At 40.8% G+C, this 12,318-nt stretch overlaps 1 protein-coding gene across 1 annotated transcript in view; it reads left to right on the forward strand.

Moving 5' to 3' along the window:
- The window catches only part of CPT1B (carnitine palmitoyltransferase 1B), an 88,278-nt gene that overhangs the window by 61,929 nt on the left and 14,031 nt on the right, over window positions 1-12,318 (forward strand). The window contains exons 13-17 of the mRNA XM_073619232.1: window positions 261-377; window positions 3,480-3,644; window positions 8,310-8,444; window positions 8,529-8,681; window positions 10,329-10,442. Coding sequence (XP_073475333.1) covers window positions 261-377; window positions 3,480-3,644; window positions 8,310-8,444; window positions 8,529-8,681; window positions 10,329-10,442 — 684 coding nt within the window. The remainder of the gene's footprint in view (window positions 1-260; window positions 378-3,479; window positions 3,645-8,309; window positions 8,445-8,528; window positions 8,682-10,328; window positions 10,443-12,318) is intronic.

Below are 12,318 nucleotides of genomic sequence, written 5' to 3' on the forward strand. Positions count from 1 at the left end.
TTATATCTTTCATAGACATAGAGGTGTGTGTAACATTAACGTGACTGTAGATTGCTTTCAGTGTTTCAGCAACATAAACATCTCTAACCAGTTTGTCAAGTTTCGTGATACTATTCGTTTTTGTTATCCTTCTCACCTCTACTTTTTTCAGCCTGTCCTTCAGATCTGTTTTATATTGCCTAATTCATAACTTATAATATTCTATAATCAATTTCCACATGCATGTCATACGTTTTATGTTGTGTCTGTTTCTGCCATAGTTTATGCTGGCCACTGATTGCTTTGAACTGGGTTACACAGAGGATGGGAATTGCCATGGAGATCCTGGACACTCATTACCTCCACCGTACAGATTACAGTGGGATATTCCAGCAAAGGTGGGTTTTTAAAAAGGAACCAAACTGTGGAAGTTGTACCTAAAAAAAAAGCAGGCAGAGGGCAAATGACCAGCCACCAATATTTCCAGTGCTCTACTTGCAGCTGATCTTTTCCCATTTCTGACACGGCACTGTGTCTCTGTGTGGAGGAGACCATCTTGGTAGAGACAGGACTTTGCTTCCTCACGTTGAAGCTGCCCTGCTGGTGACTAATGAGTTGATAACTTGTGCTGTTATATTTAAGAAGTAGCCAGAGTACCAGCACAGAGGTTGTAATGGGGAAATTCAACAAATTTTGGACCCCCCTGGTTAGGTTTTTCTGTGGATCTTGTTCTGGACCGTATCCTGTAAAAGCTGAAAGGCTATCATGTCTATTATAATGAGGATCCATAGGGGAGAGTATGGTTTTGTATTTGTATAGATGCTTAGTTGTCCTTACTTCCATATTCAATGACTGAGATTATGTTTGGAACTGGTATCCAATCGAATCAAAGTTGAAGATATTGTTCTCCGAAACCTTTCTAAACTTGTCTTGCTCTGAAATTTGTAATGCTTATTTTATTTCTGTTCAATAAAGTCTTTCTTGAGATAAAACAAAAGAAGTAGCTGGAGAGGTTTAGAAAGCACAGATAAATGAAGCATATACAAGGGGATCTTTGTACTGCAGGTTCTCAGGAACAGCTTTCCCTCCAGATCGTAAAACAGTGAGCAGCACAGTAGTGATATCACCAAATTAAACACAATTTTTTTTATAGATGAAGAGTTACAGGCGCAGTGCCTTCAATTATCTCACCGTACAGATATACAGTAGTTATATGAGTATAGAAAATAGAAATGTAAATGTACAGGAAGTACACTGCATTTTCAGGAGATATTTATGGCAAAAGTTACATTTTCAGGGTACATCTTAGGCACAATGAACGTTTTTAGATGATCTCTATTTATAGCATAGCATAACTTCACTTTTTGAGTTCAGGTCTATTTTAGGTGGCAGCAGCAAAACAGAAGATTTCAGTCGACTCTAATCTTTTGAAGTAAAGCACAGAGTATTTGCACAATAGCATAAGTTAATTGCCCCTGCTACAACAGTTGCCTTTTCCATGTATATATTAATGTTAAGTTCTGCAAAGGGGTACATTATGTTCATTCTGTGAGTTCATTATAATAAAGCCTCCTGTCCTGAACCTTGCGCTTAAAGGAAAAGTTCACCCTTGGAACAGGTTACATGTTCCACCCTATTTTAGGTTTGAACATGTAACATGTTCCAGCATCTACAGTATCTACCCCCCATCCCCCCTCTCTGTGATAGCAGATGTGGGATCCTCTCCCTGCACCAGCTGTCACAATTTAAAAACAGTGCGGCCATTTTGGGCTCCGCCCACACGCCCGCAATATTTATTTACAGACTCCTGTGAATGAATGCTTAAAAACTCTGTCAGCCATTGTGGCCAACTGTTTGTAGTTCTCAATGCACTATGAGGTCACTGGTGAGCACTCTCATAGTCCATTGATCTTCCTGTTCTGAGGTTCACACTGTAGTGATGGGGGAACTAGTGCGATTCCAGCGCCGGTTCCCACATTGCATCTCTCCCGCAGGCAGTTCACACTGCCCTCTGTGAACTGCTGCGGGTGTCAATACAATGTTAATGACACCCACAGATCGGTTCACAGATTGCAGTGCGATCTGTGGATTCGGACAGGAATTGGCTCGCATGGGTGTTCTCACCCATGCAAGCTGATTCCTGTCCGAATCCACAGTTTGCACTGCGATCTGTGAACCGATTCCAGTGCGGGGAAAAAAAAGTCTCTGCACCTTTTTTGTGTGAATCCAATGCGAATTCAGCCATACAACTGTATGGATGAACTCGCACTGCACAGACATTGCATGTGATCGGCACCCCAGTGCGGGTGCGAATCACATGCGATGTCTGACATAGCACAAGTGTGAACCCGGGCTTAAATAACTACCTCCCTGTACGAGGTACAGGCAGACTGCTAAGCTGGGAGTCTGCAGGAGCCTGAGATTGCACCTGTGATCTGCTGATCTTCAGTGCAATGCTCTGCAGGTGCCCTAAAAAAAAAATGCACATTTTTTTTACCTGCAAAAAAATGTGCATTTATTTATTTATTTTTTTCAAAAAGTGAACTTATCCTTTAATTTTCCTGTTCTGCTGTTGGTATGCAACAGTTAAGCTGTGTACACACAGGCGGACTTTTCAGCATCAAACGTTCTACGGTCTTTCCGACAGACTTTCAACGGAGTTACAACAGACTTTCGGACGACCGGACTTGCCCACACACGAACGGACTAAAGTCCGTTCGAAAGTCCGTTGGTATGAACGCGATGACGTACGAAGGGACCAGAATAAGGATTTCATAGCCAGTAGCCAATAGCTGCCCTTGCGTCCTTTTTTGTCCGTCGGACTAGCATACAGACGAACTGATTTTTCGACCGGACTCGAGTCCGTCGGAAAGATTTGAAACCTGTTCCAAATCTAAAATCCGTCTGATTTTTCGACAGAAAAAGTCAGCTGAAGGTCCGATAAAGCCCACACTCGGTCGGATTGTCCAGTCCAGTCAATAAGTCTGCCTGTGGGTACACAGCATAAGAAGTTAAAAAAGATCACTTGTGGCTGAGGAAACAAATAATATATTCACTTTTGTGTACCCTGCACTGAAAAAAGAACAATTCCCATTAATTGGTATGCATTTTCTATGCAATTCTTGGCTTCTATTCAACTGTCAGTAGTTATTCCAGGTTAGATTTCGAACATCTGCAAAGATTCCAAAATGTTGAGCTGTTGGCTTGAAAAAGAACAATGGCACCTAGGAATGTTAATTAACATGTATTGCTATTTAAGTGTTCTATTTTAAACATCTCTTTATGGATATATTGATAAAGACCCTCACTCATTAAAGAGTAATTGTCATTTGTTAATAATTGTCATTTTATCCTGTTTCATGAAGTAATACGTTTCCTGATTATCAGTAAGAGTGCCTTTGTTTTCTTCAACCTCATTGCTTCATTAGGAGTTTTTTTATGTATTATAAGGTCTTTGTCAGGCAAAAATAACTTTAATAGTGAAATTTACTTTTGTCTAGTGTCGTGAGGTCATTGAACGCTCCTACTTCACAGCCAAGACCCTAGCAGATGACGTGGACTTTAACTGCCTTCGTTTCACAGATTTTGGGAAAGGACTTATTAAAAAGTGCCGGAGCAGCCCCGATGCTTTCTTCCAAATATCACTACAGCTGGCTCACTATCGGGTAAAGCGTTCCTAAAGTGCTATGTCACTGTGTCATAGAAAAATATCTACTTATTATCTATGTCCTCAGGTAATCCATTTGTTTCTTTTCAGTGTAGGCCAGTGGATGATGCCCTGCTACGTTCTTAAACAGAATCAGTTGTTTTTAAGAGTCTGAAAATGGCAGCTTTATAGCTACAACACTTAGAAATATTTTTATTTTTTTTATGACAACTATTAAATGTAATAAAGGGCCTCAAGAGATATGTGGTAGAATTTCCACTTTCTTGTTGAAGTCTACAATTAACCTACAAAGCACAGCACCTACCAAGTATTCATGAAATAACAGCACACTAGAAAGAATTATCTAAAATATGTTATATCCCAAGCAGCTGGATATAATACCCTCGCAAGAAAATGTGAATTGTTTCACAACCAGCGCTCCAGGAATAATAATAGTAGTCCACAAAGCAATTAATTAAATAGCTTTTCCTCAATATATCCTGGATGAAATAAAGTGCATTTGCCAAAAGTCTGAGTGTGTCCTGAACACTTTATCTTTATTCCACAGGTGAAATTCAAATCTGCAGGCTGATCTTTTCCTCCTCTGATAATGCTCTAAAAAAAACCAGAGAACATGTAGTGTAGTATGTTCAACCCCCAAAACTATATAGGAACGTGTTGTATGTGCTCAGATTAAAAATGTGTATACCAGTGCCATACATTACCAAAACAAGCTTCTTCGTGCAATCCCTTATGGTCGGTTCACACTGGGGCAACACGACTTCAGCGCGACTTTGTACCGCGACTTCAACGCGGCTTCAGCGCGACTTCAGCGCGACTTCAGCAAATTTCAAGGCGACTTGAAGTCGCCTCCATGACAGGCGACTTCGCCTGTGGCCAATCAGCTCTCTGGGAGGGAGGGGGGGAGGGAGGGGTTTTCCCTGCAAAGTCGCTTGACTTTACAGAGAGATCCGACTTGGAGGCGACTTCCATTGATTTCTATGGTACAGGTCGCCTACCAAGTCGGATCAAAGTAGTACAGGGAGTACGCTCTGAAGTCGGAGCGACTTCAGTAGCGTCTATTAAGACGCTAGCGTTCACTCCCATTGAAACTATTTCTGGGGCGACTTGAGGGCGTACAAGTCGGATCCCAAGTCGCCCCAGTGTGAACCGAGCCTTAGTATTTACCCTTACCCTCAGGATTCTTTATCATGCCTTTTATCAAAATTGTCAACTCTTCTTTCATGATGCACCCTCTTCAGATCCAGAAGGTGTAACAAATCCACAGCCCCATATGTGACCCACTGCGGGTGAAGTGAGGTACCATCTATGTCACCTGTGGCCCCCAGGTGAACAAAGGATGGGAGGATGGATGGACCAGCCGGGAGGAAAAATGTCAATGGTGAGTAGTGTGTATTCCAAACCAGGAAGGGCTGGCACTGGTATACTCATTTTTAATGTGAGCACATACAATACTTTCTTATATAGGTTTGTTCATACTACACTATATTTTGTCTCTTTTTTTTTTTCTTTTAGACTCTTTAGAGCATTATTAGTGGAGGAGAAGATCAGCCTGCAGAATAAAGCTTAAGTGTTTAGGACACACTCAGACTTTTGGCAAATGCACTTTATTTGATCCAGGAAGGAATCTTAAAGATACACATTGAGAATACACACCTGTTGCCGACCAGCCACCGTTGTTATACGGCGGCAGGTTGGCACGGCTGCGCAAACCGCCAAAGATGTACGTTGGCTGCTATAAGAGCTGTGGGTGGCCGATGCGGATGGCCGGAGGCTGCAATTTTTGCTGGCCACCCGCGATCGCTCCTCAGAGAGCCAGAACAGTGAGCTATCAATGTAAACAGACAGATACTTGTTCTGACAAGGGAGGAGAGAGAGAGATCCGCTGTTCCTAGTAATTAGGAACAGCGGTCTCTCTCCTCCTCCAGTCAGTCCCATCCCCCCACAGTTAGAAACACCTCCCAGGGAACACATTTAACCCCTTGATCGCCCCCTAGTCTCAACCCCTTCCCTGCCAGTGTCATTTATACAGTAATCAGTGCATTTTTATAGCACTGATCGCTGTATAAATGTTACTGGTCCCAAAAAAGTGTCAAAACTGTCCGATCTGTCCGCTGGAATGTTACAGTCCCACTAAAAATCGCTTATCACTGCCATTACTAGTAAAAAAATATAATAATAATAAAGATGCCATAAATATTACCCCTATTTTGTAGACGCTATAACATTTGCACAAACCAATCAATGTACGCTTATTGCGATTTTTTTTTTACCAAATATATGTAGAAGGATACATATTGGCCTAAACTGATGAAGAATTTTTATTTTTTATTTTTATTTTTTTTGGATATTTATTATAGCAAAAAGTAAAAAATATTGTTTTTTTTTTTTTTTTCAAAATTGTCGGTCTTTTTTTGTTTATAGCGCAAAAAAATAAAAACCGCAGAGGTGATCAAATACCACCAAAAGAAAGCTCTATTTGTGAGATAAAAAGGACATCAATTTTGTTTGTGTACAACATAGCATGACCGCGAAATTGTCAGTTAAAGCGACGCAGTGCCGTATCGCAAAAAATGGTCTGATCAGGAAGTAGGTAAATCCTTCCGGGGCTGAAGAGAATTGCTTTGTGGACTACCATTATTATTCCTAGAGCACTGGTTGTGGAACAGTTCACAGCACCTAACAAAAACTGCACATTACATCAAAGTCTAATATAAGAAAAGTATCTTTCATATGCTTTATGTTGTAGATATATACTGTAGTTCTGTGTACACATGGGAAAAAAAACATAAAATTGTCATCAAGGCAGAAATATACTCCAGAGTCCACAAGAATGTGAACGGTATGTTCACATTCATGTGGACATACTGCATAATTACTCACTGTGCTTACTTGGGCAACATAAGCGTTCTTAAATCACAATAGTGGATCTGCAGAATCGTGCAGTGACCATACATTTATTGTAATTGTTCATCTGATATACATACATATATATATATATATATATATATTACATTACATTCACCTTTTTTTGACCTATGATAGCTTTTTCTATCTTATTATTGTTTAGCTTTAAAAACTGTCAGCTTCTTCTGTAAGTCAAGAGAATGGGAAATTTGTAGTAACGCATATGAACTAATAATAAAACCATTTTTTGTTTATCCCACCACAGTAGACTGAAATGTCATTACCTGCTGTGAATTAAAGGGTATCTCCATGTCAGACATGTTTTTCCCATTTTGAATAAAATGGGAAAAAGTTACAACTTCTCCTATTTTATATAGTGCAAACAGTTTACACAGCGCTTTACAATATAAAGGGAGACAGTACAGTTACAATACAATACAATTTAGAGTGTTAAGAGGGTCCTGCTCATAAGATTGTACAATCTAATAGGGTGGGGCAAGTGGTACAAAAGGTTAAAACTGGGGGGATGAAATCATGGACGTGATAAAAGTTCAGTTAGTTGCAGGCGTGATAGGCTTCCCTAAAGAGATGATTTTTCAGGGATCGCCTAAAGGCAGCCAGAGTAGAAGATAACCGGAGTGATTGAGGTAGAGAGTTCCACAGGATGGGAGAGGCTCTGGAAAAGTCCTGGAGACGAGCATGGGAGAAGGAGACAAGGGAGCTTCAGAATAGGAGGTCTTGAGAGGAGTGGAGAGTACAGTTTGGGTGATATTTGGAGACGAGATTGGTGATGTAGCTCAGGACGGAGTTTTGAATGGCTTTGTAAGTTGTTGTTAGTATTTTGTATTTAATTTTCTGGGCAATTGGAAGTCAGTGGAGGGATTGGCAGAGAGTGGTGGCAGACGCTGAATGGTTGGTAAGGTAGATGAGTCTGGCAGCAGCATTCATGATAGACTGAAGAGGAGATGGTAGGCCTATGGAGAGGTAGGCCTACGAGAAGGGAGTTGCAGTTGTCAAGGCGAGAGATAACAAGGTAGTGAATGAGTAACTTGGTGGTTTTCTTACTTAGAAAGGGGCAAATTTTAGAGATGTTACGCAGGTAAAGTCTACAAGCTTTTGACAGCAAATGGATTTGGGGCTGAAAGGACAGGTCATAGTCTAGGATTACGCCTAGTACCCTAGCTTTACCCTGGTTTTAGAAAGATTTAGTTTAAGGAAGAGCTGTAACATCCATGTTAAAATGTCAGTTAGTAAGTTAGTAATGCAAGCGGAGACTGAAGGGGTGAGGTGAGAAGTAGAGTGATAGATTTGCTAGATTTGTGGTGGTATTAGAAGATTCTTTGTCAGTGCTTCCCCAGACCTTTTCTATAGAAGCCATGGTTTCCATACACTGCGCTGATGGCTGACAAGCTTGAAACAGCTGTATGCAGTTGGAAATAAAGGGCTTATTAATATTAGGCTGTATCTGTTCTATAAACCTGTGAATGTACAGTTGCCCTAGAGTCGAAAGAAATTAATTTGAATAGATCTGTTCTACAGCAAGGAACAAACCCTTTGTTTTTGGGATGTGTGATGGAAATGAGGTATGTAGGTACATACGGTTTTTAAAAAGCCTCAGCACTGCCCTATTGGGACTATGAAAGAAGTTGACTAAGAATCAGTAATAACGAGTCCTAAATGAATCGCAGCATCTTAATTTAATTTCGTAAGGTGATGAGGCAAACTTAATTTCCCTTTTGGTTTATTGATATGACAGGATAAAGGGCACTTCTGTTTGACTTATGAAGCCTCTATGACCCGTTTATTCCGTGAGGGTCGAACAGAGACCGTGAGATCCTGCACCAAGGAATCCTGTGATTTTGTGAGGGCCATGGAGGACCCCAATGAAACTGTAGGTACCAAGTTCTTATTGAAATGAATTAATTTGTCATATAAAATGATGCTTTCAGTTAAACTCTCAACTATCATCGCACAGAGAGAAAACCGTCTGACATTCTACCGAGCAGCTGCTGAGCGTCACCAACTCATGTATCGTTTAGCAATGACAGGAAAAGGCATTGACCGCCACCTTTTCTGTCTCTATCTTGTGTCTAAGTATCTGGGAACTGAGTCTCCCTTCCTTCAGCAGGTAAGAATGCCTGTCATTAGAAAAGTTAACATGTTTATTGTTATTTATGTGAATCTGCTCCATAACCTGTGTTTCATTTCTTTTTAATGTGGCTTTCAATAAAGGGGAACTAAAGGTAAACTTATATGTTATATTAGAATGGGAAGTCAGTCCTAACTACTATATATTCACTGCTGTTATAGCAACTGTCTCTGTTCAGAAAATATTGGCCCTTATGTTAAAAAGCCTTGAGGAAGCCTATAGCAACCCATCATATTTTAAAATAAATAACACCAAACTAGTTGATTGACTGTGGATGGTGCCTTCACTTGTCCATTTTTAATAATCTTTTTCGACTCTATCAGCACAGGGCCAAGGTCATTTCAAATATATGCAGTTAGATACACATTCATATATTGTCAGGTCACCTGAGTCCAGGTGACAGATGCACACTGTTGGGGTCAGGAGAACACTGCTAAGCTTATGGACCCTGTGCTACGGATGGAACGCTGGATGGTTCAGGAAAGCAGCTGCACCTGAGCACCGACATGGATTAAACAGGGAGCTAGATCATAAGTTACCCCATGGCGCGGAGTCTAAGAGTCAGCAGGTTTTTACCAGAGCCTCTGATGGTGAGAATGGCCTTCGCTGCAGCTGACTCCAGGTCGCGGCCCACAGGGTCTCCCAGCTCATGCCCACGGCAGGCTCTGGTGGATGGAGAGGAAGCAGCAGTGCAGGGCAAAAAGGAATAGTCAGAAGGACAAGCCAGGGGTCGGGGTAACAAGCAGACAGGGATAGTCAGGAGAACACGCCAAAGGTTGGGGCTACAAGTAGACAGGGATAGTCAGGATACAAGCCAAAGTCGGTACACGGAAACAAGCGTAAAGCACACGGCAAGAAACACACAGGGGAGCCTAAACACACTATTGCTTGGGCAAGACAGGCTTGGAGTGCACGGTGTTAAATAATGTTTCCTGTTAGAGGCTAGGGTGGAGCCATGCTGAGAGAAGATTACTTAAACATGCAGGTGTGAGAGTGCAGTCCCTAAGGCCCCTTTCACACTTATACGACTTGTCCCATGATTTTGTACTGCAAAATCATATAACAAGTCATTCTCCATGATTTTCAATGACTACCATTCATATTGGCACAACTATGTCGTGCCGACTCCAAAGTAGTCCCTGCACTACTTTGGTCCAACTTCCATGCGAGTTGTACTCCATAGACCTCAATGTTAAACCCTCAAGTAGCATGCAAATCATACCCGAATGATATAGACATGATTTCAGTACAACTTTGTAAGCACAAGCTGTAAGCACAAGCCTCACACCATGTATGTTTTCATTTGTTAATGCCAAAGTTGTGGAAAAGTCATACAAAGTAATACTGATCCCAAATCGCTGCAAAATCGTACAAATTCGCGGTAAAACTGTGCCCGCAAAATCGCCATAAAATTGCGCGGCTTTGAAGTCGCACAAGTGTGAAAGGGGCCTAAAGCTGATACACAGACCAGTAGTAGGCAGACAGGGCATGAATCATTACTGCAAATTCATGACATATATTTTCTGCTATTTTTTTCCAGTGCCTGGATTCTGTGTTGTGGTGGGTTAGGGGCTGAGTAGAATTTTTTAGTCTGTTGACCCTGATAGTTTACTGGGCCTTTCCTAGGTGTTGTCCGAACCCTGGCGTCTCTCTACATCTCAAACACCTCAACAGCAGCTAAAAATGTTTGATTTGGAGAAATTCCCAGACCATATATCTGCCGGTGGAGGATTCGGACCAGTAAGTATGTTTTAGTATTTGGCATGGGTAATCTACAAATATGCAGTACTGCAGTATTTGCAAAATAAAAGGAAATCGTGGATGTGCTGTATGTGGGCCTTTATGTTCATGTTCTTCTGGCTAAATACTAATGTCAAATAGATTGTATCATGGATATGTTGTTTAAGGGAAGAATGCCCTCATCCCTATCATAAGTATGCGGAAACCAAACCCACTAATTGGGACTTTAAGGGGCATGAAAGTATAAGCATAGAAAAAATATAACAAGCATTATTGTACATATTAATAAGATATACAAGTTAAAACTGGACAAATGCGGCTGTGCATCGCAAATTTGTACACAATTACATGAAAAAAAACAAAAAGTTCTGTCTATAAATACATAATAAAGGCAGAAATACCCAATGCGTTTCAAGATATGTTCGTTTTTGCTTTCTTATTCAGGGGTAAGTGGTTAACAGGTATACTTTATCTACAATAAAAAAATATAATTGAGTATCATATTGTACATCTAATACAAAATGATCCCAATACATGGGTAGCACTTACCCTTTTGTATTAGATGTACAATATGATACTTAGTTATATTTTTCTGTTGTAGATAAAGTATATCTGTTTAACCGCTTCAGCCCCGGAAGATTTTACCCCCTTCCTGACCAGAGCACTTTTTGCGATTCGGCACTTCGTCGCTTTAACTGACAATTGCGCGGTCGTGCGACGTTGCACCCAAACAAAATTGACGTCCTTTTTTTCCCACAAATTGAGCTTTGCTTTGGTGGTATTTGATCACCTCTGCGGTTTTTATTTTTTGCGCTATAAACAAGAAAAGAGCGACAATTTTGAAAAAAACGCAATATTTTTTACTTTTTGCTATAATAAATATCCCCCAAAAATATATAAAAAAACAATTTTTCTCCTCAGTTTAGGCTGATATGTATTCTTCTACATATTTTTGGTAAAAAAAATCGCAATAAGCGTATATTAATCAGTTTGTGCAAAAATTATAGCGTCTACAAAATAGGGGATAGATTTATAGCATTTTTATTATTATTTTTTTTTTTTACTAGTAATGGCGGCGATCTGTGTTTTTTTTTCGTGACTGCGACATTATGGCGGACACGTCGGACAATTTTGACACATTTTTGGGTCCATTGGCATTAATACAGCGATCAGTGCATTTAAAAATGCATTGATTACTGTAAAAATGTCACTGGCAGTGAAGGGGTTAACACTAGGGGGCAGTGCAGGGGTTATTATGCACTTATTATGTGTCCTAATGTGTGTTCTAACTGAAGGGGGGAGGGGACTGTGCAGGAAAGATAACAGATCGCTGTTCATACTCTGTATGAACAGACGATCTGTCACTTCTCCCCTCAGAGAACCGGAAACTGTTTTCACACACAGTTCCCGGTTCTCTGTGTCTCAGCGGTAATTGCGAGAGCCTGGCAGTGATCGAGACCACGGGCACTCGCATTGGTTAGGGGGGGCGAGCGGGTGGCGAGCGCATGCCCCTGAGTTTCGCCCAGCCGTGCCATTCTGCCACAGTACAACTGCAGCGGCTGGTCAGCAAGTGGTTAATCACTTACCCCTGTAGAAGATAGCAAAAAAAGAACACCTCAAAACGCGTTGGATAGTTCTGTCTCTATGATGTATTTATAGACCGATCTTTTGTGGGTTTTTTTCATGTAATTGTGCACAAACTGGCAATGCACAGCCGCATTTGTCCTGTTTTAACTTGTATATCTTTTTAATATATACAATAAAGCTTATAATTTGTTTTATATGCTTATACTTTCATACCCCTTAAAGTCCTACTTAGAGGGTTTGGTTTCTGCAATGTCAGGACGATGGTTGTACAAGCTGCTGTAAATTCTCC

This window comes from Aquarana catesbeiana, linkage group LG03 (assembly GCF_042186555.1).
Source record: "Aquarana catesbeiana isolate 2022-GZ linkage group LG03, ASM4218655v1, whole genome shotgun sequence".
In the NCBI taxonomy this organism is placed as follows: domain Eukaryota; kingdom Metazoa; phylum Chordata; class Amphibia; order Anura; family Ranidae; genus Aquarana; species Aquarana catesbeiana.